Raw genomic sequence first — 21,983 nt, 5'->3', positions numbered from 1 at the left:
AGACAGTAGGCTCTACATTTGGGCAGCACCTGCGTGAGAGGTCAGTGAAAGGTGAGGGCACGGTGCTTGTGGTCTAGCAGTGGAGTCACAAAGCCTTAAAGTAGGGAAGATGAAGATTGTTTATTACTTGCTGGTCCAGACACTGCCACACACCCTTTGCTACGCACACCTAGTTGCTCCAAGAGACCCATAAACAGTAGCATTGACTGGCACAGCTGGCTCACCTTCAGTGGATGTCGTGATGGGTTTTGTATCCGTCATGGTGAGCGTCACCGGCCGCACTGCACTATGGTGGGGCGAGGGCGTCAACACTGGAGTGAAATGGCCAGGCACCTTCCCTACTTGGCCACTACTGTTGGGCTGTGATAGGAAAAAAGAGTCAGAGAATCAACAAGGTTGACATCAGCCTGTTCTTGTCAGTAGAACACTTTTAATCACCGGCCTATTGTGAAATATGTCAGATTCATTTTGCTTCGTGCAAGGAAACACAATACGCTTAAAGGACAAACACAGCCAAACCAGTAAAGTAAACATGAGCAGAAAATGGACACCATAATGCTTCAGAGCCTCAATGTAAACAGTCTAGTCAGTTGTTTCGCAGTCGGTTCTACGCTGGAAACTGAAGAAACAATTGCTTTTGATTATCAACTTACAAATGGTTAGCAACGCTTTCAAAACTGAGTAACAGACTAGGGAACTAGCGCTCTGAACGTCTTTGGGTTGTCAGACCATTCTTAACTTTACAAAGGTGATCATCTACACATAATAGTGACCATTGCCTGAGCCCGAAGAAACAAATAAGTGCAACGGATGATACACAAGTGTGTTCTTAAATACCTTTTTCTAATAGTCAAATTTTACTTTGACAGTAGATATTTACCTCAGCCCACGTCTAGTGCTGCATATTTTCTCTTCTTGTGTGTTGCGCCTATTTCCACCTCTACTCCAGTCTTCAAAACTGTCTATAACTCTTCGATCGGAATAATAAGACTTTCTCCAAATCTACAGTCGCGTCTTACGTTTCCATTTATAATCTGAAGGTCTCAGATCTATTAAGGCGTCTCCATATCTTGGACGCATCGGATCTTAGGTGATAAACAGCAGTGCAACACTACAGTTTGCTAGGAAGTGCACAGGGGTTGTATGCCAGAATATCCTTAGCAGAAAAATTGTCTGACAGAAATATTGTCCGAAAAATCATTTGCAAAAATATTGTTCCAAATAGGGGTAGATTTTGTCTTATTAGCATAAATAGCATAATATTTTTGCAAACAATACTTAGGACACAATATTGTTGTCAGATGATATTCTGGTACCTCGCCGTACACTGGTGATTAAAGATAGTGGAAAGAAGTACACAAACAACTGTAACTGAGATTTAATATCACAGAAAACCCTAAAGAAACGGGGATGTTTTGGAGGTTGTGACTGATGAACTGCAGTCCACGTCTCATGGTTGTGAAAAAAGGGTATATGGCTTTATTTTTTTCTTCGCACATTGTCTGCTAACTCCTACTGAAATGCAACATTCCAGTTTGGTTTTATGTTTGAACAAAAGCTGCTTTATTGGTGCGTGAGCACTGGGCTCCCCCATTTTGGGGGAGTCCCGCATATGCTGATTTGCGCCGGGCTGCAATCGGCTCATGGAAGGGGGCGCAGTGCGACCCCAGCCCCTGAACAAGCTGCACCAAGATTGGGTGCTGGAGTCGGCGCGGACCCGGAAGCCTTTGTAGTGCTTCAGGGCCGCTCCTGCGTCACCTGCCCATAAAAGGAGCTGTGGTCAGTGAGTGGTACTTTCTCCCCACCCGCAGCAGGATCACCCCAGTATCTATGCCAAGAAGAGGATTTCCTGGGCATTTCTTGTTTCTTTCCCACTAGGTTCCTTCGGGCACTTCGAGAGGAGAGCGTGGGAGCAGCCTTTCAGTAGCAGCGCAGCGCGCCGTGCCGGCAGCTGCCCGAATGTTGAACATAGCTCACCTGAGCAGGGCGCTGCTCGATGGCGGCTCTGGTAGGGGCCCTGGTGGCTGCAGGTGAGGGTATATGGGCGAATATTGTATATTAGTACAATTTGTGGCAAACAGCTGGTGCAGACAGTTGAAGCGTCCAAGTGGCTTGTACTGCAGGTGCAGGAGTTCGTCTTCAGAGGTGAGCTTGAGAGTTTTCAAAAATTGTGGATCTGATCCAGGCCCCAGAGGCTCCTGGTGTGACCGCGGTTGATTCAAACTCGTTAGGTGTTGTGCAGGTTTCGGGTTGTGCTGGCCAGATTGCTGCCCAGGGTATTGCAGCGAATGTCTCGGGGGCCACAGCGTCTGGTGGTATTATGCATGGCGCCTTGTTGAACGCTGGCTCTGGAGTGGCTTTAGGGAGTACTTCCTCGTCCGTGCTGCCTTGGCTTTCAGAGGTGGGTATGCTCTCTGCCCCTTTAGTGGAGGGTGCCCTAGTAGGGGTTGGTTGAGGGGATGTTCTGGAGAGAGCCTGGTGCCTCATTTCTTACCTAGGTACAGTGAAATCTGGTCAGGGAACACAGGTGAGCGCAGCAGGACCCAGGCCTCTCACAGGTCAGGAGAGGTCTGATCCCCCTTCCTCGATGGAGCCAGTGGGGAGTCACGCCCCACACATGAAAGCGGAGCCTGCGCAGCCAGAGTCAGGCTCCCACAACTGCCACAGGGAGCGTCAGCAGCACAGGGGGAGCATTGACAGCTCCTCCTGCCCAGGGAACGGCAAGTACAGGTACTGGACCCTCTTGGACTCCCATGGACCTAGGTGATATTTGCTTTGAGCATAAGCGCTTAGGGGGGCATGTGCCAATAGAAGGGAAAGAAAATAAATGGAAGGGGGGCTATTGCTTGTTGATAAGTCTGACAAAGAGGGGGTAGAGCAGTGTAAGAATGTGCGCACTCTCGGGAATGAGGCCATGGGCCTCACAAGAGGAAGGTGGAGGAGACCATGGTTAACTGGATTGGGGAGACCCTGGTTAGCTGGGTTGGGGATTTTTTGACCTATCATGCCATTTTGGCCAAGCATTTCAATGATTTGGGGGCTAAGATGGCCTGCTATCAGAACAGACTACTGGGTGCTCATGATAAATATGGTGGTATGTCTTCGAAAGAGTATGATAAAGAGTTTAGGAGAATTTATGCTTATAAGCCCACGCTGGGGTGGGATCAGATTCATATAATCAATTAGCTCATCTATATGAACAAACCGCAGGTTGCAGGGGGTTAGTCCTTTCAGACTGGAGCAACATCTGCCTCACAGATGTCAAGGGGTGGGCAGAGAAAAGGGACATGCTGGGATTTTAACACGCGCACCTGCTCCCGGTCCCCCGGAACCTGCAGGTTCAAGCATTGCTGTTTATTCTGTGGTCAGACTTCCCACCCTGAATCCAAGTGTTATAGAAAAGCCAGAGATAAATGCAACAAGACAGGAATGATGACTCGTTTTTTGGCAAGGCCTCTTCCCTGGTTAACCTACTGGCAATGGTCCCTTTGCTAAATACATAACCATTCATGCAGCCACACTATTCATGCGGCCACGCAGGTATTGTACAAGGGCTTTTAGGACGGTTTTAGGATCCCTGCTCTGGGCTTTGTGGGCTCTCCCCACTGTAGAAAACACCAGTCTCTCAGATCCAATCCAGGTGTGGTAAGGGCAAAGATTCTCAAGGAAGTGTCCTTGGGTCGCTAGCCCCCCTGGAGGGCTTTGTATGTTCACTCCTGGGGATAGTTCCTAAGAAAGATCCTGGGGAGCTCAGATTGATTCATAACCTGTCTGCTCCAAGGGGCTGTTCTGTGAATGAAGCTATTGATGAGGCTTTATACTTGGTCAAGTATGCGTCCCTTGAGCAGGCACTCCAGATGCTGCGGTGCTGGTGCTATGATGGCTAATTCGGATATTGAATCTGCCTTCTGGCTATTATTTGTCAACCCGAATGACTTCCGTCTCTTGAGTTTCCAGTTTGAGGGGGCCTTCTATTTTGACAAGTGCATGCCAATGGATTGCTCTGTGTCCTGTTCCTATTTTGAGAAATGTAGGACATTCCTCAAGTGGGTTTTTAGGCAAAAGTCGCAGCACCAATGAGTGCTGCACTACATGATGATTTTTTGCTTCTTAGGCTCCCTGGCTCTGAGCAGTGCGCAGAGGCTTTAGAGATCTTCCAACACATGATGGGTGAGTTTGGGATCCCACTGGTGCAGGGCTAGACAGTAGGTCCCTTCACCACAGCTGAGTTTCTTGGTATTGAACTGGATTCTGTGGCTTCAAGTGGGAAAAGTTGATTCTTTCTAGCAGGCCCTACGGTCATCTCTGCAGGCTAAGAAGGTCACTCTTCACCAGTTGCAGGGGTTTGTGGGGCAGCTCAATTTTGCACTGTGGATCATTCCCATGGGTTGCCCCTTCTCATGGTCTATTGCTCAGGCACTGTCAGGATTGAAGGTTAAGTACCATCACACAAGGTTCTCCAGCAAGGTCAAGCAGGATATGAGGATTTGGGAATCTTTACTGTGCGAGTTCAATGGAACCGTTGTGTGGCTGAATCAGCCCAAGTCCAACGAGGAACTTGTTCTTAACACTGAAGCACCGGGCAGTGAGGGATTTGGTGCCATCTTTGGTTCGGCATGGGGTGTGCAGAGCTGGCAAAAGGAGTGGGTGGAGTCTGGGTTTGTTAGAAATATTGGTTTCCTGGAGTTATTCCCAATCCTAGTGGCTTTGACAGTGTGGCCCGATCGCTTTCGTAATCAGTCTGTGAATTTCTGTCCTGATAACGTCAGTAGAGGAGTGTATAGATCAGCAACTGCAAAGTGCAGGATGATCCTGAGGCTGCTAAAAGAAATTGTGCTACTGTGTCTGCGCTTGAATGTCCTGCTTAGACCTAAGCATGTCCCGGGTTCTTTTTAACAATGCCGCTAATGCCCTGTCCCATTTTAAGATGCAGGTTTTCAGATCCTACCTCCCAGGAGAAGAGGAACTCCCAACACCCTTCCTGAAGTATCTGTGGCAAATTGGTGTTCAAGATTACCAGACCTCCTGGCAGCCAGTTTAGCTCCCAGGACCAGGAAGGCTTACGAGAGGGCTTTCAATTCCTGTTTGGAATTCCTGGGACGGATGGAGTTATTGCTTCGTTGATCATGACAATTCTAGGGGCGCTTAGAGAGCAGAGGGGGTCAGTTGCATGCGCTTGATGTCACACCGCTGCCATTTCTTTCTTTGCTCAATTGCTTGGGTCACCTGATGGGACAAAGTCTTTCCTGGTGAAAAGGGCCCTGAAAGTTTGGCAGTGGCTAGAGGTGACCAGACCAGATTCTAGGCACCCCATTGACCTGACCAAACTGGCTGCTATCCATGGGGCTTTTGGTGGTGTATGTAACTCTCCAGGAAAGTTCATTCAATTCAGGGTGGACTTTACTTTGGCCTTCTACGGGGCTCTGCGGCTTGGTGAACTGGTGGCCAGGAACAAAGGTGATGTCACTGGGGTCTACAGCTGGTACATATTCAATTGTTGGTTGGGGCACGGGCCCTGGCTGTCAACATCCCTCGTTCTAAGGTGGATCAATAGGGGTGAGGCGACCACTTTTTGTTACATAAGGCTCCCGGCTTTGAGTGTTGTCTGGTATATGATTTGGAGGTTTTATTGGCTCAGAGGCCCTGGGGGAACAGGGGGCCAGTATTTGTACATGCAGATGGCTCCCCACTGACCAGGTATCAGTCCTCACAGATACTGAAGTGTGCTTTGTCTGCAACAGGATTTGACTTTTCAGGGTTTATTAGGCATTCCTTTAGGATTGGGCCAGCCACAGCAGCTGTGACAATGGGGCTCTCAGGTTCAACGGTATAGAGGAATGTTACTAATGTTATGTAAGATTGCATAAACTTTAAGTGTATGTGCCTCTTACTGTAGTCTCCTCTCATCGTATCACATTTAGGTGGCTGGAGCGTAGAATTCCAGAGAGTTCCGGTGGACGCAGGAGCCGAAGGGATTACAGATGTTTGGGTTATCAGCTACTCTTATGTGCGGCGAGCAGGTGAACTGTATTCAGAGAGTGCCTTTGCATCACGCACATTACATGCAGAGTTCCACCTTGCCTTCTATGTGGTGGAGAGCTCTGCCTTGCTCAGTTGAGGCTGGTGCTGGACTCCATGCTGTCACGGGAGTGCTCGCCTCCAGCCGTCATCATGCTACATCTAGGTGGCAATGACTTGGTTCTGCTAGGACAGCGGCCTCTGGTGGTCTCTGAAGTCGTTGGTTGGCCAAGAGGTTTCCCTATGCAGTGCTCGCCTGGTCAAATATCATCCCCCAGTTGCAGTGGAGGGGCAGCACTTAGGTATTAGCTCTGAATGACTCAGTGAGAAAGATAAATAACAAACTTGCCAAGTTGTTCAAGCCACCCAGATTGGATGTCATTCCACATGGTTACATTCAGGGGGATCACTTCTTCCTGAAGGATGGGGTGCACCTATTGCATGCTGGCTATGACACGTTTTAGAGAAATTCTTAGCTTGGTTGGTTCACTGCCTGAGGTAAGGGGTGACTGTGGGAGGGGGGAGGCCAGATAGTAGGTTTACTATGCCGGCCTGTGGCGAGGTGAGATCATGATTGGTAGGGCAATTCACTTACCTTTTCCTAACTGAGCAGGACACAAAGATAATGGGACCCTCCAAGAAGTGATGCCTGGGAATCGAAGGCGACATCCATGGGTGTGGGGGGCTTCGAGCGGTCGCTGGCATCTGGTCCCTAGTGCCAACCACCCACGCACACACACAGGGCTCAAAGCTAGCACTGGCCCTGAGGGGAGAGAAGCCTGAGGGTGGAAGGGGCGCCGGAGGTAGGTATCCTGGTGGGCAGGCAGGCCCCTTTCACAGAGATAGCCCTCTCAAGGGTTGAGGGAGCGGGAAGGCTCTCCCATATGGAGGACCTACCCCAGGATCACCGAGCTGTGGGTACAACAGTGTCTGGAGTGTCTTTGTAGAAAACAGTCATGATCTCATGTGCAGTCATTCAAGTGTAGACAAAGGAACTGAATTTTTAGATATGCTAGGAAACCGGATATATTACCATACTATTTTAAGGCTAAACATCTACCAATGTAAATTAAGCTGTAAATATGATGGGGTTACTGCTTAACATGAATTATGTGTTGACTGATTCATGGTGTTTTATGTTTGAAAATAAAATACGGCCAAGGGTTTACGACTCCTAACCCAAAAATATAAATTTTATTATCCAAGGTAGTTTGTGTGGAGGGCCTTATGAGGGAGGGCTCTGGAATTTGGCAGGAGGCCGTGGCGGTAACTGGCCATATGCACGGAGCTCCCCCATTTGAGGGGAGCCCCGCATATGGCTATTTGCACCAGGGTGCAAGCGGCTCATGGATGGGGGTAGGGGCACAGTGCAACACCGTCCCCCGAACAAGCTCCACCAGGATTAGGTGCTGTAGTCGGTACAGCCCCAGAAGCCTTTTTAGTGCTTGCGGGCTACAACTGCATCACCCCATGTCGGACCCTGACAGAGAGCACTTGCACTTTAGCACTGGTCAGCAGTGGTAACGTGCCCAGAGTCCTAAAGTCCACAAAAACAAGTCAGAAAAAATAGGAGGAAGAAGGCAAAAGGTTTGGGGATAACCCTGCAAAAAGGGTCAGTTCTAACACTGCCCTACAGTATCTCCGTTTTGCAGGTCATGCTTTCTTGCTTTGCTGTTATTCTTCTATCTTTCGTACCCTCCTTTCTCCATTTCCGCCTTTTTCACGCTTGCATTGGGTCAAAGTCTGATGATGAAAGGTAATTTCAGATTTCCAAAACTGTATGTCAGTGCAAGCATGTGCACAAATTAAGCACTGCACTGAAACCTACAGACAGACACTAAAAAAAGCTTCTCTTTCACACTGAAAGCCTCCCACCAAAAAGTACCCGCCAGTCTCTCAGTCTTAGAAGTCATAAAGAACATGTCTCATCATATTCTTAAATCTCTCTTTAGAGCTAGGTGCTATGTACCCCTTGCTAACTCTTGCTTACTTTTACCACTCTGACACCCAGTCTGCATCGGAGGCCGCTGCAAATCTCAGGGCGAGGGTCGGTTAGGGGGTGTGGGGGGTTGGTGAGATACAGGAGGGGGTTCAGAGGACAATAAATAATAAGAAGAAAATGAATAGTAGCAATAATTATTTTTTTTGCCTCTCCGTATGCCACTGGCCACCTCGCACTCCTCTTCTGATGGTGTCCCAGCATTTCCTGGGACACCAGCACCGGCAATCCTGATGCTGTTCTCATACTATACCTACCATGAGAGCAGCGCCAGGGTTAGTCTGAGCGGCTTGGTCTGCCGATCAGACACTGAGTCGGAGTCTGAGTGCAGTTTCTCCAACCCAGCTGTGTAACATAGCCAGATTGGAGAAACCTAAGTGTGCATGTGAGTTTGGCCAGCCTAATACTGCCAGCTAAACTAACATGCGCACTTAGTGCACTGAATCTACTTCCCTTCCCCCCCCTCACATGGACCAGCCCACCGCTCCCTTCACACTCTGGCTCAGCTGAGTCAGCAGCTGAAAAATAAAACAAAATATTGTTTTATTTTTCAGCTACTGGCTCTTAGCCAGTGGGGCGACGCTCCTTCGCACTGCCAGTCTGAAGTCTAGGCAGTTGCCTCTTTTACTCATTTCCCCACACTCTCTATGCCACCTGTATTGCAGAGCTTACTGGAAAAGTTAATAACTTTTGTATTTCATTTTCCAAAGTGCAATTGTATGGGAAATACCCTGCCCAGGTTTTGCTTAGTCCTTGCAATTAACAGCAGGCACTGAAACATGCAACGATAGAAATCTGTGGGGTTTATTTAAACGGTACTTCCCATTCGTGTTACCAAATCCACTAAAGTGTCTTCATACAGCAACTAAGAACATCAAACTGGGACTGCAATCATAGAACAACCAGAAACTCAATGCAGGTAGTAATTAAGCAGTTCAACCTGCACTTTCTTTGTTTGTTCCTGAGCTGCCACTGGTCTCCAACTAGTGGAGGATTTAACTGTGTGCTGAGGGTAGATTTGTGATTTTGCTAAAAAAAATGAGATGCAAAGGTAAAATTTATAATATAATAATTTCTGTGTGCCTCGTAAAGACTCTGCCAGCAAACCAGCCCTTCTTTTGCCAAATATGGGCCATTTCGTTTTCCAGCATAACTTTTCCTATAAAATTAATGTGGATCCAACTCTGTTCCCTTTTACTATTGAACTATAGGATTCACATCTGAAGAATTTGGAAAAAATCTTGCTGGCGCACACAAGCACACACACATCATGACATACCTAAATATACAGAGACCAGCCACTGACCATAACGGAATGTGGATTTACAATTCCAACTCCACGGGCGCCTTGATACAGTAGTGGGTTACACGGCGTGTTACAGCAAATATCACTGTGGGGGTCATTCTGACCCTGGCGGTCAGCGGTGAAGCAGCGGTAAGACCGCCAACAGGCTGGCGGTCTTTTTTCATGTATTCTGACCATGGCGGTTACCGCCATGGTCAGCCGCCGCTTCACCGTTCCGACCGCCACGGCGGTAACGACCGCCGGGCTGGAGACCTGGGTCTCCAGCCCGGCAGTCGTCACATACCGCCGGCGGTATTCCAACCCGCCTGACCCCGGCTTACCGCCATGGATTTCATGCGGTTGGGGACCGCCATGCAATCCATGGCGGTAAGCACTATCAGTGCCAGGGAATCCCTTCCCTGGCACTGATAGGGGTCTCCCCCAACCCGACTCCCTCCCCTACCCCCCCCACCACCCCTGCCACCCCCAAAAGGTTGCAGGACCCCCGTCCCCCACCCCGATCCCCAACATATACACACACATACAGGCACGCATTCATGCACATACACACCCCCCCCCCCGCATTCATGCACATACACACCCCCCCCGCATTCATGCACGCATTCATGCACATACACACCCCCCCGCATTCATGCACATACACACACACCCCCACATTCATGCACGCATTCACACGCCCCCTCAATATACACACACGCACACCCCCATGCACGCACACAACTCACAACACCCCTCCACCCCCCTTCCCTAGTGGACGATCACCTTACCTGTTCCTGGTGATCCTCCGGGAGGGAACGGGCAGCTCCGCCGACATCGCCATGCCAACAGAACACCGCCAAAGCGAATCACAGGTCGTGATTCGCTGGGCGGTGTTGTGTTGGCGTGGCGGTGGAGGTGGAGCTACCTCCACTTCCCCGCCTGCCGCCAGTATGGCTGTTGGCGGCTCTTCGTCCGGAAACGGGCGGAGCGCTGCCAACAGTCAAAATGGCCCATGCGGAAGACCGCCAGCACTGGCGGTCTTCCGTACGGCGGTCCCTCGGCGGTCTATTGAAAAGACCGCCGAGGTCGGAATGACCCCCTGTACCTTTAGATTTTGACACATTCGCTTGAAAGTACCTACATACACAATGGGAACTGCTCCACTTAGTGCACTGATCCTGACAGAGATGGGTTTGTCATGGTTTACCAACCAGTGAGGACCGGACCAGTCCTCTCAGTGTGTGTTAAGCACGCACACTCACTTTCTCTCTCTCTTCCACTGTGACTACCAGAGCAGGAGGGCATGCAAGGAAAACCAGCTCCGCCACCCTTGGCTAGACAGTTTCATAGGTGTAGACCTCATGTTATTTTCATTACAGCTTGTACAAATAAATTACATGGGTGTGCATACCATTTGTCCTGGTCTCACATTATTTGGGTTAGAATTTTTCAATTTAAAAATGATAGTCATAAATAACATAGTTTCCTTTGGCTGGGCCAAACATTTTCCCTTTGAGCAAATATTTTTCTAAAGATCGTTAGGGCCGCCAAAAAACGTGTTGCTCAGGAGAACCCAGCACTCCCAGAAAGGTAAAGCTACATTTCTGTTGAACTCCTTACTTGCAAAGTTGTACTAGGGGATTAACGGGGTTGGTTAAAAACAGGAGAGCGCTAACACATTCTGATTGGCTGACCCTCAGAAAAGTGTCCGAAAACTCTTCTTCATACATTCCTTAGATGTGCAGATGGTATCTATAAGTTGTATTTCTGTCTCTAGTTATTCACATTTTTTCTAATTTTGTGGCTATGTACCCATATTTAATTTTAGCAGGTGAAAAAATTATGTTACGGCTAGTAGAGAATTACAAAGTCTTGGAGGGATATTGATGGGCTGTTTAGATTACTAGTGGCTCCCAGGGGTCAGTGATGTCAGTTACTGCTGCTGAATAACATTTTGATTCAGTGTATAAGTTCCTTCTATCAGTCCTTTTCCCAGGACAACATGCATATGGAAGACTGCAAACCTCATTGGTTCCATGGAGAGCAAACAGTATACAAACTTATAACTTATATTTTATATGAAGCTAATCAGCACAGTCTGAAACTTTGTATTATTATGCAAATAAGTTGCTACACTGAGTCAATTCAATGCTACTCATTTAACTGATCTTGCAATAGGGGCGTTACAAAGTGGGCTGAATCACGACTATGCAATCTAGAAAAGTGTGTGAGCTTTGTTAAGCGTAAAACGCAAAAGATTTTCTTAATTTTTTTAGAAAAAGGTATTCGATTTCATTGCCACTTTGTGGCAGTGTGAAACAGTTTCGCTATTAAAATGATCCAAACTGGCCAATGGAGGGATTGTCATCCTCTGAGTGGCAGTCTTCCGACCCCTCCTCTGGCCCCGCACATGGGTGAAGTCCCATACCTGTATTCTATCCGCATTGCTCATTACCCCTCCATACCCCGCCTCACTGGAGCAAACACTCTAGCAGTCCCCAGCTCCTGGACATCCCTAAACCTAACCAGACTCACACCTTCACGACTCATCATACCTCCATAGGGAGGGGCCGAACGGACTGTCCTTTCGGAGGACATCTGAAGTACTCAGGACATTTCACCAGCTTCGCCTAACTAAAATCTCCCAACTACACCCAATTTTGAAGAGCATGCTTCGTTAAAATGTTCCCCCACCTTTATTTTAGAAGCTTGAATATCTTACACCTTCAAGACTTGCCAGTAATCTGATGTAGGGAAAAAAAGGTGTGAAAATCAGTTTCAAGACTTGCTTAATCGCTCCACTGATTTTAAACAACCATGGTAATTTCTGTAGCACATCACAGCAATTACCAGCAATGCCTAACAAAGGCTAAAATGTCGTATATAGATACAGGGTTTACCTATAGTAACCTTGTTAACATATGTTAATCCCATCTTTTTCAAACAACCTCTAAATATGAAGTAATGCCTGCGGCAATGGTATTACCTCTGCTGGGCATTTCCTAATGTTGTATGGTTCAATTAGATTGGACATTATGTCACAATGCAGAGATAAAGTTTCTTGTGTGAAGATATATCACATATCTTAGAAAACTTTGTGAAAGTTACAAAATCAGGAACTATGCAAAACTTAGCAGGTAAAAAGATTCTCTGTACATTATTTTTTAGGATGAAGCATGCCAGACAGCACAGGTGTCTGGCTGCGAAACAACTTCTTCAGCACATTCTGGAAGCTTCACTGGGAATGCATTTAGCCCACTGCTTACCAATGGCATTGTGGTTTGTAGCCCAAATTTATGGCTTTATTTGTTTTAGACTGTTCAGCATGCCTTTGTCTCTCCTGTGGAGCATAGCCTGTTTACCACCTCCCTGACTTGCTCTTTGTATTCTTTCATGAGTGCTCACTTTCTGTAGCAGGCCTTTAAATGCTGTTCTTATATTGTCAAATTTGCTGTACATTCAGGGACAGCAGGAGCTTGGTGTTTACTTTTCTTTGTTTGACTTCACAGTGAGAGGATTTATGTGACCATCTTGCAGGATACTGAGGGTGGGAAATGAAAGTTTTTTCTAGCACATAACAAAATGTAAATGTCGGTAAATGAACTGGGCTAATATAGCAGAATTAGGCAAAGACAAATGAAGTACCTTTTGTAGTAATTGAAGTGTAATGGAAACATCAATTAATACACTAGGTGATGTCATTTCCACACATTATCGTCTGTGCTCTCTATAGTTTTATCAGTAAAACAGTGTGTGTGCAAATGTAATGGTCATTTCAATTGAACATGTGTTGCCTGTAATTGTAGTACACTACCACATCATGCATGCTCTACTGCCACTCCACTCTACTACACTCTACGACACTTCACTCTGGGACACTCCACTCCATCCTATGCCACACTCTGCACTCCAGTCTATGACACTCCACTCTGCTCCATTCAACGCCACTCCACAACACTCCACTCTGACACACTATGATCTCCACTCTACGACACTTCACTGTATACCACTTCATTCTATGACAGTCCATGCTACGACACTCTGTGCCACTCTACACCACTTTACTCCACTCTATGACACTTTACTGCTCTCTACACTATCCCGTTCCACTTTACTCCACTCCAGGCCATTCCACTCTACAACACTTTACTCTCCTCTATGCTACGCCACTCTACAACAGTTCACTTTATGCCCCTCCACTCTACGTCACTCCACTCTATTCCACTCTACGGCACTCCACTATACGACATTCTACTCTACTCTATTCCACTTCACTCTAGGCCACCGTACACCACTCTTTTCCACTGCACTCTACACTTATCCACTTTACGCTACTCCACTCCATGACATTCCACTCTACGCCACTCCACTCGTGTGCCTCTTTACTCCACTCTAAGCCAGTTTATGCCATTCAGTGATACCTTTCTCTACTCTACGCCACATCACTTCTTTATCCACTATGACACTTTACTCCACTCTATGCCCCTCCACTCTACAACCCTCCACACCAATTTACAACACTCCGCTCTATAGCTCTTCACTCCATGACACTCCACTCTGACACACTACAATTCACTCCATTCTATGCCACTCTGACACTCTACTCTACTCTAATCTATGACACTCCACGCAATCCCCTCCATGCCAATTTACTCCACTCTACACTACTCTACTCCACTATACGACATTGCGGTCTAAGACACTCCACTCCCTTCTACAACACTGTACTCCACTTTTTGCCACTCTATTCTATGACACTCTACTCTACCACGCTGCCCCACAATATGCAACCCTACTCTATGATGCTCTGTCACTCTACGACATCCTACTCCACTCTATGCCCCTCCATTCTATTCCCTTCCCTTCCATTCTACACCAAACCACTCTATGATACTCCACTCTGCAACACACCACCTTACAACACTTCACGCCACTTTACAAGATTCTTAACCATTCTATGCCACTACACTCTATGACACTTTACTCCACTACACCACACACCATGGTACTCCACTCTACGCCACTCCACTTCATGCCACTTCTCTTCTACGCCACTAACTGTTAGCCATGCTGAACAGCAGGCAAGCTGGTGTACAACGTGCCTAAAACACATTGGCAAAGCCAATAGTTCTTGCATAGGCAAGACCTATTTGTAACTTGCAGGAGGCAAACAGACTCCTGCAGCAAAAGCATTTACACCATCAAATTATCACAGATGCATACAGGCCCTGAGCTCTGAAAATCAGGATTCTCAGGGAGGACTTTGGTTTCACTGCTGCTGTTTCAAATATCATGACCGTCAATTTTTTATGAATGGACTGATTGACGTTTCCAGCTCCTGGTCTCAAATAGTTTTCCGCAGTTAGCAGGATGGGGGGAAAAATGTCTGATGATTTCTGCAGTGTAAGCCTATGGCGTCAGTGGCATTTCACAATTGTTTTCCCGTCATGTATTGAAAAAAACTAGTTGTCTCGTGGTAACCAGTGCAGCTAGTGGCCATGAGTGATTTTTCAAAATGGCTCTGTAGACTAGAACACAACTCAAAGGTCTATCCTCACAAGCTGAATTAGTACATTAATGTGGAGGTGCTACACGAGGCAGCAGCCCCGTAAAGTGAAGTGGTTTCAGGGCATCTGTTCTTCCTCTATTAAATTGTCCCCTGCTACGTCACCCACCGCTAGGGGGCAGCAGGGTAATAGCTCTGATGGTAGAGATAGGTCGATTAGCCATGCCCTCCTTCCGACTCAGTATTCAATTCTAATATCAAGGCTTTGAGTTGCAAGGGTTATAAGGACAGTTATTTACAAAGGAACAGAACATTGGTTACTCTTATGAAACACACCTGCTCTCAGTCGTATCACCCAGCTACCCAAATCTGACGCTGGAAAAGCACAACTGCTTTAGTGTGCGTGAGTGTGAAGCTCTCACAAAAAACAATCGTCACATGTTTATGCAACATTGTGTTACTTCTTTAAAAAGTGCCTTACGTCTAGTTATAGTTGAAAGTCACTTAGGTACACTGAGTGGCAACAGCCGTGTTCTAAATGCAGCCACCAGGTCAGAGTTTCAATGTCCAAGAGTGCGGATTCAGTTTTTTCATCCTTCCAAGGTCGATAAATCAGGAACCACAAAATTGGACATTACTAAAAGCTATTCTCTACAGAGCAAAGAAGCGAGCCAGTCTGTTGTGTGATACATGAATGGATCATTATTATATTACTATTATTAAAAAAAAAATCCAGAGAGAAATAATGAAAAACGTAATTTAGTGGAAAATAATGGTCTTCTTGCACAGACGAGGGTTTTTTTGTGAAAGAATCATGGGCCATATGGAGGAAACCAATCAAATGTGAGAAACCCTTTAATTTGCAAAATCACCGAGTTTGCATCGGCAAAAAGTTGTTTTACAGTATATTAAATTGCTTTTTGTCATTTGGAAAAGCCTTTCTGAATCACAAAAGATGGATGTTTTGCGACTCGTTGTAACTGGCAATTAGGAGGGGGCGTGAATGAGTGTCCTCCTCCTATTTGGGATGTATCTGTGGTTTGCAACTACAATCCCACTCGCAAACTATTGAAAAATTACCAGCTACTCATAAGGTGTGCGAGGAAACTTGCTCCACGCATTCATTATTTCTGTTTTTCATATTTTTGGACGGCAAATCAGTGCAATAATGTCCTTTGGAATCTAGAAAACAGCTTCTATATTAATTTTGGAAATTGTAGCTTATTTTCATGATTTCGGAAACAGTGTCAGTAAAGGCTGCCTTCTCCTAATGCTTTAAAATCCAAGGCACACAGGGTGATGTGGGACTTTCTGTCCGGCTGAAAAGGCAGAAACTAGAACACGAATTGAAGATTACATTAGAGACCCTGGAACCAATCCAAGTATTGACAGACCAGTGCTCGGCTGCTGCAGTCTGCGCTGCTGCCCAGAACACAATGTGCAGCTCCTGCAGTGAAAAGGGGCCAGCTCTTTTACAAATGGTTCTACTAAAGACCCAATTCAAGGGAAAATCACTTGGAGAAGGATGCTCAAGAGCAGCATCAACATACATAGTTTCATTGAACAGCGAGTAAACAGAACCAACATTTATACAAAAGCAAATGCATACCCAGTGGTTAATTTGTAAATATAAACATACTGTGCCCAAAGCTTTCCTACAAAACAGACGGCTGCTGCATTTAAATGTGTGAGCGCAGATTATTGAGGCAGCGTAACCCTAAAGCCATCTCAGGCCTCTTTAATTCATTTAAAGCCACCCCTGCCCCTTCAGCTCACTCTTGCAGCTTTCTGCTTTCTCCCTTTGTGACGCTTTTCCATCTTTCTTTGCTTCGTCTTTCCCATATGTGCCTTTTGCTCGCAGTAAATGCCTGATGCAGAAAAATAAGTGCTGGTCCATAAAAATAAGTGCCGGTGCCCCGCACAGGAAACCTCTGGCTCAGATTAAACACTGCTTTTAACAAAATAAATGTAAATTAAAGAATAAAAAAAGGTGAGTTAGACACAGAGACCATAGCACTGAAAAGACAGGGCAAACATTCATACTACTAAGGGTCTATGTCTCACGAGTAGGTATGATCTGCCATAGCACACCCTTAGCTAGGTTCTCCTGACTACAAATAAATATGATGTGCTCAGCACAAATGTGAGTTAGATAAGGAATGAGCTATGGTGTGGTATGGAACAACAGCTCTGCTTTCACTAAAGGAGGACCGGACTCTGTTATAAGGGGGGAGGGATCCCCTACAAGTGAGTGCAATGTGTCACTGCACATGCCTGCAAGAGAACTCCTGGTGCGTCCCTGGGAGCCCAGGCCTCCATCACAATAAAAGGGTGGATTGACTGTGCACGACTTCTATATGGTGCAGTCAGTGCGCCTCCTGACATGCTCTTTGCATGTGCGTCCGCATCAGTACTGTGGCCAGGGGCACAAGGGGAAATTGTTTTATGTGCTTGAGGCCACCATATTCTAGAAGGGGCCGTACAACCTATTCTGTCAGTTCCTCAAATAATCTCCCATTGTCCAGATACAGTTCTGTTTCTTTTTCACTGGTTTGTGGTCAAGTTATAATCTTGATGTGTTGCTCAAAATGTACCTGGTGGCACAGTACACACATACTTCTCATTTACCGTATGATTTGCATTCTTAGGCTATTGTATTCTTCCTTTTTGGCTTACTTCTAAAGTACCTAAATACTTCAGTCCTCGTGCGACATGTACTGAGCACTTACACTTTAATTTGAAAGGGAGAGTACCTGCACTTCTCAACTCTGCTGAAATACATTTAATGGGAGAGTCCCAGCCTTTCTCAGGAGTAAACAGGCACTCTAAAGTGCGAGTACCTGCACTTCTGTATTCCCATTTCAGGCAAGGCTTACTGGCGGCTCCTGTTACCTGGGACCCAGGATCCCACACCTGAGTTTTAAAGTAAGCCCAATGTTCATTCCGTTTACGCATCTCCCATTGCTTACCTGGCTCGTCTGTGGACTGGACGGGTCGTACGACGGGACGTAGTTCTTCAGAGTATCCTGAGGGTTCAGGTGCGGAGGATATCTGATTGTCGAATGAGAGAAGTACGTAGATGGTGTTGGGGGAAGAATAGTTTGTGCTGAAAATGGCAGCGGTGACGGAGAACTTCTGGTTGAGATGACTGAGGGAGATAAAACAGAGATAAACACATACAAACGGAGTTAAATGCATATGCAATGCACTATTGTATATTTTTCCCCTGTGCTGCATCCCAGTCTTGGGTCGTGTGGAGAAAACAATAATTCTGGCCACGAACTGGCAAGACCCACTCTTAAAAAAAGCAAAGGACAGAAAGAATTAATCAAAACCATTTCAAAATGCTAACCCTCCCGAGGGCCTTGACAGCACAACTTTCCCAGATCAGCAAGTGCTGAGGTCAGCTAAAACTGTGTGTGGATAACACCATGATCTGATTTAATGTCTCTTGAAATGAAACTGTGTTTCCCAGTAGAAAACATTTTTCATCCACGAGTTATTTCTCTCAAGAGTCTTGCGCATATAAAGGGAACCATGTAACTTTTTGCAGCCAGACACCAAGGGCAATCTCAGGCACTTTTTGTCCTGTGGGAATGGCTCTTGATACCCATGAGCACATCTCTTCCCTTGCCAAGGTATACACGTATCCCGGTGGTAGGCGTGATGGTAGGGGGAGGCGGACCGTGGTTAATTTAAAAAAGAAAGAGTGCTGGAGCCTCTTTCAGAAGGCCCTGACTGGTGAAATTAAACCTTATGGTGCCCAATACCAAGGCTGGTAATCTTAAATCCACCTCATGCCTCGTTAATCCGCTACCAGATACTCCCTGCCCCTTTAACTCACCCTTGCAGATTCCTGCTTTCTTCCTTTGTTACCGTTTTCTACCTTCTCTTCCTGCGTCTTTCTAATTTGTGTTTATCCCTCTCTTGCTTTCAATAAACGTCTGATACAAAAAATCCAACTACTGGTGGCCCCCCAGCAGATCAAGTTATGCACTTGGGGTGGAAGGCAGCAGCGGGGGTGTGGTCAAAGAGGACTACTAGTAGTCGAGTAGCAAGGCCTTGCCAACGCTCAATAACATGTAAATACGTTTTGAAGCAGACATTGCAAAAGACCCTCTAAAACAAAACATTGGGCGCATATATGTAAGAGCATTCTATCCACACCGTATTTTGCTGTCTACGTACGTAAGTAAAAACAATGAGTGCCAAGATGCTGATACCTGTCTGAGGTTTGCAATAAGCATGCCTAAAATAGGGTGATTTACTTCCTGGAACAAGTGCCATGGTGGTATGGAATGGATTCTGTGTTTACATGGGCTGCATGATATTAAGCCCAAGGCCTACTACAGTCGACATCAGACACCCCCCCAAAATGGTGCATCCTTTTAATTTTTGTTTAATAGTTTAGTACTGATCTGTGGTTTAAATAACTAATGCAAAATATGTTACTACTACTGCAACTACTACCTAGACTACCTGCTCTGGAAATTGCACTCTATGCACTGGATTACAGCAAAGCGCTCATTTTCCGCACCTGCAAGATGGCCATGCTCTGTCTCAACTCTCTCCCTCGGTCTCTCTTGCACTGCCTTTCTCTTTCCCTTAATCTCTGCTTCACTCCCACCATCTCTCTTCAGTTCTCTCATATCTCTATTTCTCGTGGGCACACACACAAAAGCATGTACAGAAGCCGAACTAACACATTCCTCGTACGCATGCCCAATTGGCACATACAACAATGTGCATGCCGGCCAAGTGCCTATTCCTTCCTTCAATGTTTCACACTTTGATAATCAATTCATTAAGTTCATATATATACGAATGTTACCATCAAGATAGCACTTAATGGGTAGCAAGAGCAAACTGTGGTGGTACTAGTGCTTGAAAAAATGAGGCTAAATGGAAGATGCAGACGGTGGGTGGATTTGCCTCTTTGGGCAAGCAGTAGCACTGAATGAGGGAATGATTGAATTACGTTTTTTTAAGCATTCCTTGATATATTGTTATTTGTACACATTGATGACTGCACTATTCAAAAGGCCCTAATCCCATTTTGAATTTACAACCTGATGACCTTCAACAATACGATAATATGCCACAGGGAAGCACACTAGGTGTCTCCTTTCAATTGGTTTGGATTACTGTCCGTAAGGTCTTACACCTACAGCTAGTGATACTAATGGTACACAGAGGCACCAATGGGAATTTCATTAAATGCAAACTTCACACAGATAAGTAGAAAATAGGATCAATAGTAGGGTCAGTCGTTGGTGTTTATCCATGGTAGTGTCCTGTATGCCACCTACTTCAGGCAGCTGTGTAAGCAGGTTCAAATGTGACACCTGCTGATTCTGTGGTCACCCTCACTGAGTGGAACAGCAAGGAGCATTATGATTTTCCTATATTTATGTGAGGAATAACGAAATGTTAAAGGCCAGTGTGTATACCGTCCTTCTAGCTGTCCTACCTTTCCATTTGACACCTTCAGCCCACAAAAGAGAAAGACCAGAGCACCTCTGGAGTCCCCAGGGTTCCATACTGCCTCCTCTCATTTTCAACGTTCAGTCAGAATTGCTGCTCTTTAGCATGAATTCTTGAACAGCACTTCTGAAATCTCTCTATGGAAGAAACCGTTACTCTCACATCTGGATGTTGGTAATTCACCATACCGTGGCTTCCCAAACTCCACCATAGTATCCCTTAGGGGCATGCTACCCCCTGCAGCATGTCCCATTTAGGGCCTGGAGAAACAAGATCACATCACCCCTATGCTGATAAAACTCCACTGGCTCCCCTTGAAGGCCTGCACCACTCTCAAAAGCAGCTGCATCAGTTACATAGCTATCATGGCCAACAAACCTGTTTATCTTGCAGACAGGCTCGCCACTGCTGGTGGTGCTTGGCACACCCGCAGACAGGGCACCATCATACCGCAGACTGAGTGTAAAAAACACTAGACCGCGGGCCGCTCCAACTATGTACCAAGGATCTGGAACAACATGCCTGTATCCATCAGGACTGCCCCAAGGCTGTTTCAATTTAGACAAGAGTTGAAGACTCACCTCTATAAATAACACTACATCACAATGAATTAATTGTCCACAACTCAGCTTCCTCTCTTATTACTCGTTGACTTCATGCTTGTCTTTGACTGTGTACAATGCTCCGCTGCTTGTGGCAAGGTTAATTTTATGTAACATACACATACATACATACAAACATCCATATATACCATACACATACATACATACATACAATACATACACCTGAATATATTTGCAAGGCTCAAGCCTGGTTAGGCCCTGACCTACAATCAACTCTCTGCTCCAGGTGCAGTGTTGAAAAACGTTGGTGTGCACTTACATTAACACTCGACCTAACAACACACACTCTACATGATGAAGTCACATCCAGGGCAATCTCCCCGCAACATACCCACTAGGTTGGCTGCATCCGCCAAGTACATGCCTAGTAATCCATATAAGAGCCTGCCACATGCTTGCCTAACAAAGCCCATCTTTGACCCTTCGCTATAACCAACAAAAGAGGGCAAAATTCAGAAACCCCAGCCATACCCCGCCCACTCCAACAACCACACTCAGAATGGGGTGCATAGTTCTGCAAACCTCCCGTCCCCTGTTTGGATCTCTTAAGGTGACAAGCGTTGCTGTCTCTTAGGCTAATGTTATCCTTACCACTGTGTCCCACGCCTGGGATTCCGGGGTGATGATGCTGGGGGAAAGTGCTCAGTCGGGGTGAAGAATCTTGTGGCGACGTTGGGCTAAATAATGGCTTGTCAGGCTTCTTCATTGTAGGAGAAGACATATCTGTTAAAGAAATAAGGAAACAACATGAACCTCCGAAATCCGATATACACCTGTGCCAGACGTTTATATTTATTTTATATATATTTATGCTGAAGAATACGCTTATGTTTAATTACTGGAGTGCTGCTTTTCAGATTAATTAATACGCTCTCAGCTTGGAGACGGATATAATTTCAGCTGTCCATGACCTGATTACATTCCAACAACACTAGGCGTCCACATAGGTAGAAAAATGAGCAGACACCCACAGCTTGGGGTGGGCACATCGCACCACGGCTAATACTTCTCAGTTCTCACACAGTAACATAACCGAAACCGCAACGACACTCTGGTGGCAAGGGACAA

At 46.2% G+C, this 21,983-nt stretch overlaps 1 protein-coding gene across 8 annotated transcripts in view; it reads right to left on the bottom strand.

Annotated features, from left to right (window-relative positions):
* The window catches only part of NFIB (nuclear factor I B), a 362,435-nt gene that overhangs the window by 72,495 nt on the left and 267,957 nt on the right, over window positions 1-21,983 (bottom strand). For all 8 annotated transcript variants that reach the window (XM_069238881.1, XM_069238864.1, XM_069238898.1 and 5 more), the window contains 3 exons: window positions 21,507-21,638; window positions 17,778-17,956; window positions 225-360 (listed from right to left, as the gene is read on the bottom strand). In XM_069238881.1, coding sequence (XP_069094982.1) covers window positions 225-360; window positions 17,778-17,956; window positions 21,507-21,638 — 447 coding nt within the window. The remainder of the gene's footprint in view (window positions 1-224; window positions 361-17,777; window positions 17,957-21,506; window positions 21,639-21,983) is intronic.

This window comes from Pleurodeles waltl, chromosome 1_2 (genome assembly GCF_031143425.1).
Source record: "Pleurodeles waltl isolate 20211129_DDA chromosome 1_2, aPleWal1.hap1.20221129, whole genome shotgun sequence".
Lineage (NCBI taxonomy): Eukaryota > Metazoa > Chordata > Amphibia > Caudata > Salamandridae > Pleurodeles > Pleurodeles waltl.
Note: the sequence above shows the minus strand (reverse complement) of the source record. Positions and strands in the feature narration are given on the sequence as shown.